The sequence below is a fragment of the Barbus barbus genome (genome assembly GCF_936440315.1).
Source record: "Barbus barbus genome assembly, chromosome: 44".
NCBI classification, from domain to species: Eukaryota; Metazoa; Chordata; class Actinopteri; order Cypriniformes; family Cyprinidae; genus Barbus; species Barbus barbus.
Genome location: NC_136722.1, coordinates 19,286,902 through 19,305,193, shown reverse-complemented (window position 1 = coordinate 19,305,193; position 18,292 = coordinate 19,286,902). Strand labels below are relative to the sequence as shown.

At 40.3% G+C, this 18,292-nt stretch overlaps 1 protein-coding gene across 1 annotated transcript; it reads left to right on the top strand.

Annotated features, from left to right (window-relative positions):
- Positions 1-1,853: 1,853 nt before the first annotated feature.
- Positions 1,854-17,160, top strand: LOC306863130 (noelin-3-like; the record flags this gene model as incomplete). Its single annotated transcript, XM_079406330.1, has 6 exons — positions 1,854-2,080; positions 8,050-8,193; positions 14,386-14,541; positions 14,746-14,965; positions 16,201-16,307; positions 16,483-17,160. The coding sequence occupies exons 1-6, from the start codon at positions 2,012-2,014 to the stop codon at positions 17,158-17,160; spliced, it is 1,374 nt and encodes a 457-aa protein (XP_079262456.1). The 5' UTR covers positions 1,854-2,011.
- Between the last annotated feature and the right edge of the window lie 1,132 nt (positions 17,161-18,292).

Here is an 18,292-nt window from a genome sequence, read left to right as displayed (position 1 = left end):
AACCAGCGGAGACGTAGGAGAGCACGTGTGAGTAGCAGGCACTGGAGGGCTTGCCATGAGATGGATGGGACTTATGGTTTCATCCACAGGGTTGACCGTAACCTCACCTGTCGGGAGTACTGTGACTGGTATAGGAGTTGGATAGGGCTTGGGAATGTTGACATAGGCTGGACTAGACACGGTGTAAGGCTCGGTGATGACGGCCACTTTGTGTGAAGTTTATCGATCAGCGGTTTTGATAGGTGATAACTGACCATCGGCGGGCATGTGGTGTGCGAGCTCGGGACTGGCGGGCATAACTAGGGATCGGTGGTTATGATGGGTGAAGACTGGAGATCATCCGCCACGTCGCCGACGGTGAATGCTGATCCAACTGTCTGAGGAGTGAAGTTGATGTAAGACTCTCCAACAGGGACAGAAGAGTCACTTAACCGCAATGCATGTTCAATATAGCGTTCCAGAGAACAGAGGGCATCAGACGCCGGCATCTGTTGATAGATATGGTCATTCAAACCACCCCAGAATATGGATTAAAGGTTCTTTCCTCCAATGGAACTCTATAGGAAAGGTCGAGGAATTCCTCAACATATTCCTCAATAGGGCGGCCATCTTGAATCACCTTGAGGAGAGAATTCACAGAGTTGGAAGATAGGATGTCCATATACGGCGGGCTTATGTGGGCTGCAATCGGTGGCCGGTTTGATAGAGTCGCGGGTGGCAGACTGGCATTGGCCATGGACGACGGTTGGCTTGAGTGGGATATGGCCGTGGGTTCTGAGCTGAGGATCAAATTGGCTCGGGGAGCTGAAACCGGAGGGTGGAAAACAGATTTCAGTGCTGACCGGACAGATGTTAAAGCAGGGTCAGCAACCTTAGCCCCCAGGTCAGCGCTGTTCGAAACCCACTTCCGGGCTCGTGGAAAAACCGGAGGACTGGTGTGGTCTGGACCACTGGCCAGGCATGTAGATTGTTCGTCTGCTTCACCCACATAGAAACTGGAACCCGTATTTTACTTATTTTACTCTAAATTAGGATTTATTTATAGTTTTTTTTTCTATACTTTACAGAAGATGTTTGATTTTTTTTTCTGTAATTAACAGTAAAATTGCATGTTGGGTCCTATTGAAATCAAATAACTTGCAGTTAAGTAGCTTTTTACTTTGTTTTGCGTGTAAATTATTAGTGCAAAAATAGTAGGCACTTCACACAGAAAGCGTTTTTCCATCCCATTGCGCTACATTTCTATTGTTTTTCCTATCGAATTTGCGCTAAACGGACGTGTTTGACAGCTTCGCTCGAGTCTCGCGTCTTTTGCAGCATCTAAAAAAAATTGCTCGTCTCAAAAAACGCGACGTAAGTTTGTAGACACTAAGTTTTTAACACAATTCCACTGCCCGCGTTCCGTGAGAATGACCCGTTAAAATTTTCTTAAAAATCGAATGACTTCAATCATTCTTTCACTCATTCATATATAAACAAAAACAACTTAATTTTAGTAAGTTTAAACAAAACAGACTTCCATTTTTTTAAATGTGGTCACAGACATTTGGAGCCCATTGTAGTCTATGGACTATGCAATTGCAGGTGGAACTTTATCCGTGCACGTTTGCCCTAAGAACCACAGGCGACCGTGACAACATTACCATTTCAGCTCACAGAGCTAAGCGTTGCGCATTTGGAACTATAGTGTGCATCAACGCTGCAGTGGCCACATGCACTCACCAACATAGCTCAACAAGTTAACGTTTGGAATAATCAAATGATGTCACATCCGCTGTGAAGGTCTCCTTGGTAGTGTTGGGTGCTCTAGTGCGCTGTCTGCTGAATCCTCATGCGCGTGCGGTCGTAATTTTGGACAGCGCGCGCTCAGTATTAGTTGCACGCGGGAGCTCGCTCGGCGGAGCAGCACGGTAATGAATGTGGATCTATCCGCCCTGTTCTGTTCGGGCATCATCTGCCACGCCAAGGACGCGATATTAACCCCAGAAAAGTGCAATAGAGCAGTGACAGCATGATCCTTCTGTTCGGTGCATTAAATCCCCTGCTTTTCCTCATTGTCTTCGGACTGTATCCATCTATGGTAAGTTGATGTGATGAGTTGCAAGCTAAAATATTTCAGGATCATGCATTTCTTGATTTTTGCTTCTCTGTGCGAGTATATCTGAAACTGACTACATAAACTTTAGTGGGAAATAAATTATTTATTATTTTAAATTATAGCAAGTTGCCTACTGCCGCTTCAAAGATGTAATTTGGTATAGAATAATTTCATGGGGTCCTCTAACACCGGAGTCCTCAGTATTATGCATCATATACTAGGTGGTATGTACGTGTTGTAGGAAGATAAATCTATTGCATCTGAGGTCCACAGATAATAAACTTTGGTTTATTCAAGCATGAAGCACCATTTGTCTTTCCAGATGTTTTCCAGTTTTGCTGGGAATGCATTACATTAGTGAGTTACAAACAGAAAAACTGACATGCAGCAGATATTTATAAGCATTGGAAATGTGAATTCTGTAGATTTATTTTATTTTATTTTATTTTACATTATCGCCAGTATGGATTCATAAGATGCATACTTATGATATGATTTCACCAGCCAGTGAATATAATGGTGTAATACTAAATTCTGGTCCACTGCCCAGCACAGTAAATAAGCAAAATAACCTGTCACTGTAAAAATGATAGAGGAAGTAATATAAAGCAATATTATTAATTAAATAAAATGTTTAAAATATTAATCAAATGGGCTCTACAAAAGTGAATAATCAAAATGAGCAACTGCATAGAACAGAAAAAAAATATGTTGTTGCAAAACAACTTCCACTTTTATGAATAGTATAAAACATTTCTTAATTATATTGGTTAACTAAGAATATTTTTGAAAATGCTGTATTTAGATGATAAGTAAACTGTTTCCTTTGTTGAAAAGCCCAGTGATTGTCTATTGTCATAAATACTCATCACATAAACGTGACAAAAAGAGTGTTTAAAATGCACATATGAAACAAGACAAGGTAACAACAAACTCATCATTTTAAATGCAAACAGATGCACAAACCAGCAAGTGCCAACAAAATCAACAACAGCGTAAATAAAACAGGCAAACGGTTAGAAAATGCAACAATAATTATTCACACCCAGTGCACCCTGGGAAGGGGACGATTGGGACTGAAAGGCAATGCATGTAAATTTAAAACTGCTTATTTGCATTATGTTGGATTTACACAGTCATATTCATTTTCATATTCAGGTGATTATAGCCTTAAAAACAAAAAAAGGTAAATTTTGGTATTAAAATATGAATAAATAATAAATATATATAATATTATAATAGTAAATACAATATATAATAAAATATATATTACATTTAGTTTGCGAATAGCATTTTCATGAAATGTATTGATTTTTTTAAGCAGTTATCTCTTTTCATACAGCGTTTTCAAATAAAACTGCATGACATTTTAATTTAAAGATACTCCTGCCGAAAAAAACAAATCCCCATGACAAGATGTAACAAGTGCTAAAATGAGTGTAGTGATGTGCTTCAGTTGTTTAGTCATAGGCAGACAGGAGCTGTCCACACTGCCGTGGTGCTGAAGTGAACTAATCACATACAGAGACATATGTCTGATGGACTAGACAATTAATTGCTTTTATTCGGAAACCATTTGTTTAACCAATGAACTTTACTACTAGTTCTATGCTGGCTTTTTAACCTCCCCATAGAAATTCTTCAGAATGTCAAAAGGTCCATAAATAAACACTCATACAAAAGAAAACTGCAAATCCCCCATAGACCCTAGCAAGAGGGTGTTTGAGCTATTTGACTATGAAACTGAATGGACGTTAGCATAATGGGCTTCTAATTACATTGTTGTTGCTTGTGGGATGAGTGATTCATGATGATTAATTTGACATGCTGAAATGTGCTTTTTATGGTGACAAATTGCATTACACACCTACGGGATACAGCTTTCTAATATTGGTGAAGGGATCCATAATAATGCAAACCTTCACCTCATTTAGCATTCAGAGTTTAGTATTATAGCAGGACAGTTTTTGTATGAGTTTGAATGGAAAAGTCAATTCGGTCATGTATTGATCCAATGTCATTATGTTTCTTAATGTGGTGCTGCGAATCAGGGTTTTATTAATTAAATCCATAAACATTTGCATTACTTGAAATAAAATAAAATATATTTTATTTCAGCCAGTTGCCGAGGAAAAAATTTGGTCATTTTCATTTAGTTTAACTTGCTGTACTAAAATAACTAAAACTAAAACAGAAATAGTAATTAATTTAAACTATATTGACATATTAAAAAAAATAATAATAAAAATGATAAAAACACAACAAAATGACAAAAACTTTAAGATAAAAAACAAAATACAACAATAAAAACGAATTAAAATTATACAACTATACTGTATCTCAGTGATACTAAAATAACAGTTGTGAATATCTTTCGTCATCTGACCCAGAATACACTCAAAATATTGATGTAGCCTATACGTGACATTCATAAAAGATACCCAGAGCATAGCTGACTTTATGAAATCTCAAGAGATATGTTTGCTGACTATCTACTCTTCTAATCCAAACATTATGAACAACAATGAATGAATGAAAGTCACCGCATACACATGTATTTCCATTTACCTTTGCAGTACCGATAATCATAGTACACACATATGATGAATGAAATAAACCATCATACCTATACAGAATTTTTTTTTTTAAATCTGCTATGCACGAACTGCCACACCCTCACTTTTTACTCTACAGATTTATCGCTGAGACTTTACAAAGATAGCTGATAATGAATGAAAGACTTTCTTTTATCTTTCTATGCCTCGCTAGCTTTCAGAAGTGTACTCAGATATGGAGATATAGTCTAGAGGTCAGAGCACAAGAAAGCAAGAGTAAGCAAGCCACAGAAAGGGAGAAAGAAAAAAAGAATATCAATTTCTGTAAGCAGCAGGCTAAGCCTTTTAATTTTCAAACGGGTGTTGTTGATACCAGCACTTGATGCAAAGCATGGCAGAGTCAAATACTAGTGAGAACAAAAGATTAGAGGACTGTTTTCTCTGCTTTGTATTTAATTATCACAGTACAAATATCAGACATGAACCCCTGCATTTACTACTGTGTTAGCAGCATGCCCAAAATGTACAACTTTACACATTTTTTCCCCACCAAACTTTTTCAAATGAACTATTTGAATTTAGTCATAACAGTCACTTTTAAAAACATGATTTCCACCGTCAGGACAGAAATGGGAGTCCATTTAAAAGACATGATCATCAGTACCTGGATGGTCATTGTATATTCCTCCACGCTCTGTAGTGATATATTCTGTTTTTCAAATCTCTCTCTCTCTGTCTGGATGGCATGCACGATTTTTTTTCAGCAACTTAAAAGTGGACATGAATGTCGTACTCTGTGTGACTGTAAAAGAATCCATCATTTCATAACTGAAGTGCTTTGTTGAGATACTGCTGATGTTGTAATGTAAGGTACATGCATAACTGCCTTACACTGCATTTATCAGAAATTACTCTTTCAGAAAATACTGCAATGCAAAATAGAAGCAATTTCACTAGTGGTTTAGACAGGCTGTCAGTCTGTGCATTAGTGGTGGGGATTTTTCAGTCACTCTGTATGCAAATTATATAGTTTTGCCAGTAGGTGGTGACATGTGATCACCTTATAAGTGAGAGAATCAATTAAGGAATGGAACTATAGTGGCTGTCTTTATGAGCAAGTCAACATTTACTCAAACCAATTCATTCAGGAATTAAGCAAGATTGCCTTTATGAGTCATTGAATTATACCCTTAACCAATTTATTCAACAAACACCAATTTATTTAGGAACAGGAGTAGTGGCCATCTTTATGAGCGAGTCAATCGATTTACTAAACTGATTTGTTCAAACCAATTCATTCAGGACTGAAAGATATGATGGTCTTTATGAGTGAGCCATCATTCATTCAACTGATTCATAAAAAAAAAAACACCATTCAGAAACAAAACTAATGGCTGCCTTTATGAACAAGTCACCATTCACTTAAACGATTCATTCAAAACTCCAAATTATTCAGGAATGAAATAAGACTGCTTTTATATGCGAGTCATTGAATTTTACACTTAACCAATGAAATTTGAATGAAACATATTAAATATTAAAAATATTAAAAGGCGAAATTCAGCTTATCAATGATGTATATTTTGTACAGGCAAGCAGATGAACCCACAATATAAACACAATGTGCAAAGTTTCCCATTAAATGGTTTCCCATAGAAAACCATTATAAGGAAAACACTGAACCATTAAGCGGATTGTGTTCATAGCATCATGCATCATTAATATGGTGATTACTAAATTTGATCTTTTAATATTACTGTTTTAAATATATTAAGGCACTTTAGGTGTTTTTTACAATGTTTTGTCGCACTGTTTAATGATTGAAATATTGCCGCGGGTGCTTAATATGGATTGCAAATGGCCAAAACTTGCATTTTGTTCACATACCTTTGTTTTATTCTTTTGAGAGGTGATCTAAATATTTGCGGCTGGGAAACAGATGAAAAACTGACAGGCTTGTGCTACAGTTCTATGGATGTTTTGCCCTCCATGTCTTGGAGCCGGTCACGTGACTGAAAGCTATGAATTAACGTCTTGTTAACTGAACTGTTGTATAACAGCAATGTCAAACTTGCAAAAAAAAATCATAAATGGAGAAGAGAATGTTTTTTTAAGAAATTGAAAATATGTAGCAGTGGTAGAAAAAAAAGAAGCGGAGGCAGTCAAGGATGGCAACAGTAAAATCAGCGTGTGCACATGCATATATGACATGGGATGCCTCTGTCCTCAGCTTATCTTTTTGTTCTCTCAAGTGAATCCTCAAAACCTCCCTATCGCTTTCCATCCTGTCTTTTCACTATCCCAATTCTTTCGTCCTGTATTGTTTTTGTTTTATTTTTTTTTAGCCTTGCTTGTATTTGTGGATCCGTTGAGTGCACGGTTACACGTCTCGCATATCAACTCTCAGGCTCGACTGTACAAATTATACATCAAAGCTGGGGAATTGGATCAGTTACAGCGCAAGTGGATTAGAGCGAGAGAACACTGGCATTATTGTGACTGACAGGGACACACCCACTTTATGATGTCACAGGCACTCGGGTCCAGTATTTTCAATAGATAAAAGCAGGTTTATGATGTGACCTCCTTGGCTTTTCAGTCCACCCAAGCTATTTATTTCATTAATCTCCTGAGAAACTGCTGTCTGGGGGTAATGGCACGCCTGCTTGACTGTTATAGTCCGCAAAAACAAGTCTTTAACAGTTAGCAAGGCCTTCGCCTGCTTCATATAAAAGACAACCGTGGGTTTTAGCATTCACGCCGTATCCTTGTTGTTAAAGGTAATCTAAAGGCTGCACAAGAAATATAATTTAAAATGACATTCCTTTGAATTCACTCAGTGGATAAAATCTGTCAATTTACCTGCCTACAGCACAATAAAATAAATGAGTTCAATGATAAGTAAATGGGGCAGTTCCCCCCAAACTAAAAATTATGTCAGTTTCTCACCCTCATGTCAGTCCAAACTGGTATGACTTTTTGTGATGAAGCTTAAAAGCTTTCAAGCTTCAAAAATGACACAAAAGCAGTCCATGTGACTTGTGTGAAATAGTTAGTCTTTTGAAGTCATACTGTGTGATTGCTTTGTGCAACAAATAGATGGAAATCTTGACATTTGCCCTAGTTTTCCTTAGCATTTTCATGAAAAGTAGCAATGTCCAATGCATAAACAAATCATACTTTCATTTGGATCTTTACGATAAAACACCTGATTCAAGTTATTTAGGAATCGGACTGATTCGGCTCTCAAGTTAACAGTCTTCTCTTTCAAGCAGAAGAGAATCATACTGTCAAAGTCATATCATATTGTTTTGGAAAGACATCAGGATGAGTGAATGATGACAGAATTTTTGGGTGAACTAGTCTTTTAAAGTATATGTGTGTGTGTCTCTGCAGACGATTGGTCCCAAGGAAGGATGGCAGGTGTATAGTTCAGCACAGGATGCTGACGGACGCTGTATCTGCACTGTGGTCGCACCGGAACAAAACCTCTGCTCCAGGGATGCCAAGAGCAGACAGCTCCGGCAGCTACTGGAGAAGGTCTCATGCATAAACACACACATTTTATCACACTTCTTTATTTTTCTGATGTATATCACATCACATCTCATCACACGCTATACTGGAGATACATATTTACAGTATATATATATATATATATATATATACACCTTACCATTCAAAAGGTTGGGGTCAGTAAGACCTTTTTTAAAGAAATAAAACTTTTATTTAGCAATAAATAAAATGCATTAAATTGATCAAGTGACTGTAAATACTTTTACATACAAAATTACATTTCAAATAAATACTGTTCTTTTTAACTTTCTGCTGATCAAAGAATTCTGAAAAAAAAATTATTACGGTTTCCACAAAAGTATTAAGCAGCATAACCATTTACAACATTGATAACAAAAATAAATGTTTCTTGAGCAGTAAATCAACAATATATTATTTTTATTATTATTATTAATAGAATGATTTCTAAAGGATCATGTGACACAGAAGACATCACGGGTGTTGATGGTGCAGTGGATAAGACACATGCCTTTGGTGTGAGAGACCCGGGTTCGAATCCACTGTGAGACACCAATGTGTCCCTGAGCAAGACACTTAACCCCTAGTTGCGCCAGAGGCGTGCGACCTCTGACATATATAGCAGTTGTAAGTCGCTTTGGATAAAAGCGTCAGCTAAATGAATAAATATAAATATAAGAAGACTAGAGTATTGGCTGCTGAAAATTCAGCTTTGATGAATAAATTACATTTTAAAAATTATTATAAAAGAAACTTCTTTTAAATTTTAATATTTCAAAGTTTTAAAGTTTTACTGTATTTTTGATCAAATGGGTAGGCAAACTATGCTTCTTACCTACCAAAAATCTTACCAAAAACCTTTGAACAGTAGTGCATGTATACACACAATGAATCAAACTTACAACTCCAATGCCATTTATGCAACTGAATACTTATTTATAAAACATATTTAATGCTATTAGAATATTTCTGTCTTAATGTTCTCATTCTCACAAAAGAGTGGAAAACTATCCATCTGGGACTGTCTTTTGGAAAGTTAATGGCTAAAAAACACAGCACATTAAAATCATGATATTCACACTGTTTCTTAGTTTTATATCTCTATAGCACATGAATTGCAAAAATAATTTGAATATTCAAATTATCGCAAAGCCTAGTAATAGCACACGTTTTTATCTGTCTGCATTTCTTCTTGCTTTCTGTTCTTCCTATCAACATACACAGGCATCATTTGGCTAGTATATATTGTGTGGACAACTAATGTACTGTTTTGCCTCAGGGACTCACACATTTCAGGAGCTACTGTAGCCTGCCACTAATACTGACATACACACACACTGTTACAGAAGTAGGACTAGGACAGAGAGGTGGATGAATTGATAGGTATTTATTGACAAAAGCTGAGCAACAAGGAGTGAGACAGGTGAGTGGTGATCCTGGAGGTGTTCGGTAATCTGGAGAAGTGTTAACTTGAGTATCTTCTTTTGACAGGGAACTTGGAACACGAACTGGACACACACCTCACCCAGATGGCAGACAGGGACAGAACACACGAGCAGACTGATTGGGGATCGCTGGAGAACACACTCAGAAGGAGACACTGCAAGTAAGTATACAAGGAGGTAAGTAGTAGGCATAGAGCTGTGATAGCTATGGTAGTCCTCTTCGCATGAACGAGACCGAACACTGAGTGCTGTGAGGTGTGTGTTTCTATGGCATGGCTAATGAGTGGATCAATGATGTGCATGTGCGTGTGATCAGTACTCAGGTGAGGGAGTGCGCTGTGATTGGTTGGTGACAGAGCCTGGCAGATCTGCGGCACTACCCCCCTCTCCACGGCCCGCTCCCGAGGGCCAAGGACCCCGACGTCGTGGTGGTCTACCCCTCCCTCTGGGTGCTGGACGTCCCGGATGGCTGGCATGGAACTCTTCAAGAAAGACAGGATCAAGAACATCCTCTCTGGGAACCCATGATCTCTCTTCTGGGCCGTAGCCCTCCCAGTCTACAAGATACTCCAGCCGACCAGCACGGCGCCGGGAGTCCAAGATCTCCTTAACTTGGTAGATGGTGCCGTCTTCCAGGATCAATGGGAGAGCGGGTTCCTCCGTCGGGCCAGGCTCTGTGGAGGGAGAAACAGTAGAGTGGTAAGCAGGGTTACTGTGATCGTGTGTGTACCAAACGAGTTACTGTGCCCCCCCACTTTCCATCCTCTCCCCTCCTTGTTGAACGCGATCGATTTTGAAAGCGAAAGTACCGATAAAAGAGCGCACATAAGAAAGCGATTGTAGGCTTTAGCGAGCGTCAGCAACTGCACGCGATCACAGATTGTCAAAGTCCCCCTCCCCCCCCCGCCGCCGCCCCCGATGAGACACAGAGCATGCAATCCCCGCCCCCACACACACACACACACAACATGATTTGTTCCCCCTCTAGAAATTTAAATGCACCCCAATGGAGGTGCCCTGGCGCCGGCTCTGGTGGTAAGGTTTAAGCAGTGAAACATGGAATATGGGGTGAATCCTGTACTGAGGGGGAAGCTGAAGCTGGTAAGTGACCGGGTTGACTTGCTTGATTATGGTGACGGGGCCAACAAATCTGGGACTTAATTTCTTGCAGGGTAGGCGCATCCTGATGTCCCTGGTTGACAGCCAGACCTCTGTCCAGGTTGGTACTTGGGAGCTTCGGATCTTCGAAGGTCGGCTGTCATTTTGCGCCTACGCACTGCTCGCTGAAGATGGTGGTGAGCAGCATCCCAGACCCTCTCGCTCTCTCGGAACCAGTAGTCTACTGATGGTACATCCGCCGGTTCCCCAGACCAGGGGAACATGGGTGGCTGGTAACCGAGTACGCACTGGAACGGAGTCACACCAGTGGCTGGTTGGCGCAGAGAATTCTGGGCGTACTCGGCCCAGCCAATGAACTGGTTCCAAGAGTCCTGGTGGCCATGGCAGAAGGTTTGAGGGAATCGTGCTACTTCCTGGATCTTTCTTTCGGTCTGCCCATTCGTCTGGGGATGGTATCCGGAGGACAGACTGATGGTCACACCTAGGAACTTGAAGGCTTTCCATACCCTTGATATGAATTGGGGTCCGCGGTCAGAGACGATATCCTCAGGGATACCAAAGTATCGGAAGACATGGTTGAACATCAACTCGGCAGTCTCCATTGCTGTGGGTAAGCCTTTGAGAGGAAGAAGACGGCATGACTTAGAAAATCGATCAACCACCACCAAAATGCATGTGTTACCATCGGAGGCAGGAAGGTCCGTAACAAAGTCAACTCCTAGATGTGACCAGGGCCGATAGGGAATGGGCAGAGGAAGCAGCTTGCCTGCTGGTAAGTGGCGTGGACTTTTGGACATGGCACAGTCAAGCCTTGGACGATCCTACTAACATCTCCGGCCATATTAAAGCGTGTGAAAAAGAGGGCCAATCGGGCTTGACAAGGGTTCAGTCTCTTGGCCTCTCTCAGATACTGCAGGTTCTTGTGATCGGTGAGAACTGTGAAGGGATGTTGTGCACCCTCCAACCAATGCCTCCACTCTTCTAGGGCCAATTTAATGGCTAGAAGTTCTCTGTTACCTATGTCATAGTTTCTTTCCGCCGGGCTGAGCTTGCGAGAGAAGGCACATGGATGGAGTTTAACTGGTGTCCCCGGCTGCTGGGAGAGTATGGCACCAACTCGTGAGGTGGATGCATCGACCTCCACAATGAATGGTTTCCAGGGGTCTGGACTGGGGCATTAGTAAACGCTTCCTTGAGCCTTTCAAAGGCTTCGGTGGCGGCTGGGGTCCAGGAGAGAGCTTTGGGTTTGTTGCGGAGCAGGTTGGTCAGTGGGCTGGTAATGGAGCTGTAATTATGGATGAAGCGGCGATAAAATGGTGTCCACCTTCCCCTCGTCCATCTGGATGCCACCACTATCGATGATATATCCAAGGAACTGCACTGATGACTGATGGAAGGAGCACTTCTCTTCCTTGAGAAATAGGTGGAAGTCTCTCAGGCATTGCAGGACATCCGCAACGTAGTGGCGATGTTCGGCCATGCTCCGGGAGTAGATGAGGATGTCATCTATGTAGACCAACACAAATTTGTGGAGATACTCCCGGAGCACCTCATGCATGAAATCTTGAAATACGGAGGGGGCGTTGACAAGACCATAGGGCATAACCAGATATTCATAGTGGCCAGTAGGGGTCACAAAGGCCGTCTTCCATTCGTCCCCCTCACGTATTCTGATGAGGTTGTAGGTGCTGCGGAGGTCCAACTTGGTGAACATGGTGGCTCCGCGAAGATGTTCTAATGCCGCTGGGACGAGAGGAAGGGGATAACGGAATTTGACCGTTATCTTGTTCAGGGCTCGATATTCGATGCAAGGTCGTAATCCTCCATCTTTCTTGGCCACAAAACAGAAGCTCGAAGAAGCAAGGGATGTGGAGGGATGATATAACCTTACTTGAGTGCCTCCTCAATATACTCCTCCATGGGGGCACTGGCTCACCCGGTAAGAGGTCTATTGCACAGTCCCATGGCCGGTGTGGAGGCAACTGGGAGGCTTTCTGGGGACAGAACACATAACTGAAATGGGAGTAACAGGCAGGAATGTCTACTGATAACTTCTCTGGAGGGCTTTCAATGGACGTGGAGTTCAAGGCGATGGAATCGACTGAAGGAGAGACAGGTTTAGGTGCATTAGGAAAACAGTTGGAAAAGCATCGGTTACCCCATTTCAGGATCTCACCAGTATGCCATGAAATATTGGGCTCATGTTGAACAAACCAAGGCTGTCCGAGGATAATATCGGCAGTGGAACCCTCCAGAACCAGTAAGGACAGACGGGGACAGAACACAGGAGCAGACTGACTGGAGATCGCTGGAGAACACACTCGGAAAGAGACACTGCAGGTAAATATACAAGGAGATAAGTAGTAGGCATAGAGCTGTGATAGCTATGGTAGTCCTCTTTGCATGAACGGAACACTGAGTGCTGTGAGGTGTGTGTTTTTATGGCATGGCTAATGAGTGGATCAATGATGTGCAGGTGCGTGTGATCAGTACTCAGGTGAGGGAGTGCACTGTGATTGGTTGGTGACAGAGCCTGGCAGATCTGTGACACACACACATGCACTTGTCCATTTGCTCTTTCTTTCTCTCAGTCTTTCAGTCACACATTACATATTCCCCTCCCCATCAGTTTCTATCTTCTTTTATCAGTCTCATTCCCACTTAGGACCTTTAAACACACGCACAAAGTAAAAAAGAAAAAGCATTGATGGGTGCTTCAACTGTGTTCGCAAGAGGCTGATTTTATGCAGGTCATTAATACCTGATTTTATGATAAATTATACATGCCTCAATCCAGCGGGAGCCTGACTGCAGTTAATATTGATATGTACATTTATTAACGCCTCCATTTTCCCTATAGCCTGAAAAGCAAGTCGGGGCCTACAGAGGACGCTTCTCATTCATGATTCATGGATTTCCGCTTTTCTCGTGCCCCAGTCAAGGTAGCTAATCAGACCGTTTGACGAATTGTGAAACACAGTGAGATTGGAGCTACTGTTTAGGGGGGGGTTTATCAGCCCCTTTTTAAAGATTCATTAATTGTAGTCAGTTTATCCATAACTTATGCAAAGAAACGTGTCTTTGGAAAGTGCTTCCCATTATGTCTTACGCAGACCTGCTGAGGTGGAATGGAGATCACACAATAATAATTTCATCGTCTCACCCTCAAGACGCCCAAGTAATGTACTGTTTTCCATAAAAAAAGCGAACAGTTTCTCTTAAGGAACAAAACAAACAAAAATGTACCTTAAATTGAAGTTCAAATGTTTGGGGTCAGTAAGATTTATTTTATTATTTTTGGTGATAAGGTGTCTTATGCTCACCAAGGCTGCATTCATTTAATCAAAAATAGAGTAAAAACAGTACAATTGTGAAATATTATTACAATTTAAAATACCTGCTTTCTATTTTAATATTTTTAAAAATCAAATTTATTGCTGTGATGGCAAAGCTAAATTTTCAGCATCATTACTCCAGGATTAAGTATCACATGATCCTTCAGAAATCATTCTAATACTGATTTGCTGCTCAATAAACATTGCTTATTATTAGCAATGTTGAAATCCGTTCTTTGTTTTATTATTTATTTTATATAGTTTTGTCTAACTTCCTGAATTGTGGTTTTGTGACACAGGTACAGAATATGTCTCAATCAATTGAAGTCCTTAATCTGCGCACGCAGCGCGATTTTCAGTATGTCATGAAAATGGAAAATCAAATGAAAGGGTTACGGACCAAGTTCCGGCAAATTGAAGAGGACAGGAAAACTATAATGGCTAGAAACTTTAAGGTACGTTTTTATTAAGTTACAAAAGACCTGCTGCTGGAAATGCAAATATCAAAATTAGCCATGAATATTGCATGTGTTATGTTAAAAGGTGAAATATATGCATAATCGAATTTCACTATAATGGAATGCGTTTTACGGCTAAACATTGTTTGTTGTGAGCAACGTGTAAAGCGTAACAACATCTGTGTGGGTGTGTGTCTACAGGAGCTGAAAGATCATATGGATGAACTCCAGCCATTGATTCCTGTGCTAGAGCAGTACAAAACAGATGCTAAGCTGATCTCTCAGTTCAAAGAGGAAATCAGGAATCTGTCTGCCGTGCTGATGGGCATCCAGGAGGAGCTGGGGGCTTATGACTACGAGCAGCTCTATCAGAGAGTGCTCAGCCTGGACAATCGTCTACGAAACTGCATGAGCAAACTCAGTAAGTATAATCCACAGCTATGCACAGTTAAAGCATTTTTGTGAAATTTTAAAGAGACCATATTCTGCTAGTATTATATCATTTTGAAAGAACATTTAAAGATAAATCAAAACCTCTATATGTTACTGACATCTGCTATGACTGACTAAAATTTTTGGTTAATGATCAACAAGCCAAATTTGGATTCAGGCTCACCTGCTCCAATGAGTTTCTGAAGGGGTATTTCCATGTAGCTTATTTAAAAACAGCTAGATGAAGGTGTAGGTGAAGGAATTAAAATGCAGGGTTTGAACTGTTGGACTTTTTTTAACATGACAGGCTATCTTTAAAATGCGATATTCGTGGCAGGCAGGATGCTCAAAAAATGATGAGATGGGTCAAAACAGCCAAAGGCATCTGTCTGAATGTTTATGGCTGTAGTGACAGTGCTTCAAAACTATTACAAAACCATTACTCCAGTCTTTTGTGTCACATGATCCTTCGGAAATCATTCTAATAAGCTGATTTGGTGAAACATAAAGAAACATTTCCTATTGTTATAAACGTTGAAAACAGTTGTGCTGCTTAATATATTTAGGGTTCTTTAGTGGCTCAGTGATCAATTTAATGCATCTTTGCTGAATCTTTTACAAAAATCACACTGACACCAAAATTTAAACAGCACCGGATGTGAAAATATTTTTATTTTTCCTTTTCCCCTTGATTTATAGCACAGTGTACATTAATAAGCAAAATTTAAATACCCAAAATTAATTTTGCTTAAAGTACATTACAATTCAGCCTGCAAAATAAAGACACAAAGTGATGTCTCAGTTGAAAAATAAAATATCCTGCCCAAAGCAAAATACAAAAATAATAGATTTACCTCCAAGCTCTGTTTTTCTGTAATGGAGGTTGAATTATTTTTTGGCAATTAAATAACAATGTGTTTTCAGGGGTCCTCAAATAACACCTGTGATTCTGAAGATGAAGTGCTAAAAAGCCTTACAGTATTAATAAGTTGGTTAGGCAAATTCAACAGATGTTCCAATATGTTATTAATATCTCTGATAATTACATCCTAGCGTTGGGGGTTGGATGCACTAAGCTATTACATCATTAAGAGTTGCTGTTATTTTTTACATGCACCGAAAGCAACAGTCTTTAGAATGCATGAAATTGCTTCTACGAAATCAGCCGTTTGAAAAATAGATGATTATATTTAAATAACGAATACTCATTTGTTTTTTTTCTAGCATGTGGGAAATTAATGAAAATCACCGGCCCTGTTACTATAAAGACATCTGGAACACGGTTTGGCGCATGGATGACCGACCCTCTTGCATCTCCAAGAAATAACCGGGTGAGTTCTGAAGTAGGCAGGCGCTATGTTCTTCAGTCTGATGAATGTTCTGCCATATACCTGATTAATCTTCTTCCTCCCCAGGATTACTAACACCTGCTTTTCACCAGGTGTAAAATAATTTAGTGTGCCGCTTATCTACATACTTTAATCTCACTCTGTCATATTCCCACAGGTTTGGTATATGGATACTTACACCAACAGCAAGGTGGTTCGAGAGTACAAAAGCATCGCAGACTTCATCTCTGGCCTGGAATCGCGAACCTATTACCTTCCCTTTAAATGGGCTGGAACCAACCATGTTGTCTACAATGGTTCTCTATACTACAATAAAGAGCAGAGCAACATCATTGTCAAATACAGCTTCGAGACCGGACGGGTTCTCGCCCAACGAGCTTTGGAGTACGCCGGCTTCCACAACGTCTACCCCTACACCTGGGGAGGCTTCTCAGACATCGACCTGATGGCGGACGAGCTGGGTTTGTGGGCTGTATACGCCACCAATCAGAACGCAGGAAACATTGTGATTTCTCAGTTAGAACCGCAGACGCTAGAAGTTCTCCAGACGTGGAACACAGAATACTCCAAAAGGAACGCAGGCGAGTCCTTCATGATCTGCGGAACGCTCTACATCACCAATTCCCACCTGACTGGAGCCAAGGTGTATTATTCGTACAACACAAAGACCTCGACGTATGAGTACATGGACATCCCGTTCCACAACCAGTACTTTCACATCTCCATGCTCGACTACAATGCTCGAGAACGGGCGCTTTACGCCTGGAACAATGGACATCAGGTCATTTTCAATGTCACGCTTTTTCATGTCATCAAAACCGAAGACGACTCCTAATGGACTCAAAGGATAAAAGAAAGAAGGACAATTCAGTTTGAATTTCTGCTGTTATTTTCTACTCGTTTATGGTTCTTTCCCCAAAGTTAATGAGATATATTGCCTTTACTTCACCATAGACTGCAGTTTGAGTCAAGCATCGTCTTGCCGTGACTGATGACACATGAAGACTTGATGATGCAACGCCATTACAAACAGAACGATTTTGAAGTTCTTTTATTCATCTGCTCATAGCTGCTCTGAAAGTTAGGCCTTACTTGCAATATTTCACAACGTGAGCCGCAGACGGATTGCTCTACTGCATGAATGTCTGATTCTTTTGCCATTTGTTATCCGTTCCGTCTTTGTATATCAGAAATTCCATTTTCTTATATAGTGGCGTGTTTTTGGCGACTTTGATTTCTCCAGACTCTCCTGGTAACCTAATGTTGTGTCAAGTTTAGTTGTACAAACTGTAGAGGCGTGAATATGAACCTATGTAAACGATTGTAACATTCATTGTCACTGTGAGAGGAAATATTTTATATTAAATCTAGAACAAAACAATAAATCAACTTGAACGAAGCCACAAATCTACATCCATAAATGTAACCAACAGAATAGAAAAGGGCTGTGTGCGACACAGAGCAATTTCGTCAGGATTCGGTCTGGGTTATAATGAGGTCATTTGCTGATGATTGTGACAAGCCCGACCGCGGTTTCGTTCACATTCATTTATGGGCAGCCGTTCTTACTTGATGACTTTGAATGCTGTCCTTTGGCATTTTCAATCAAGATCAAGGGTACAGGAGCTGGGAGGGATGATTCCAACTTCTCTCGGCAATTTCCTCTCCCTTCATGTCTATGTCAAGCATCCCTGTCTGCTAGGGCACTGGGAATTTAAATGCACTTTTACCGCCATCAATTCAGTGATGGGAATAGATCACCCACAGGGATTTACTACTGCTGTTTCCTCTCATCACACACATTGCATCTCTTATGAATATTTCTTGCGACATAGTCTTGCAACATATCTGCTATCAGAAAGTTTAAATAGCTTTTTAGTTTTGACATTTGTGCAGTCCCCACCCCATTTCAAACTAATTTTAAGTCATTTAAATTTTACTTAGTGAGCTATTTATTTAAAGCCAAA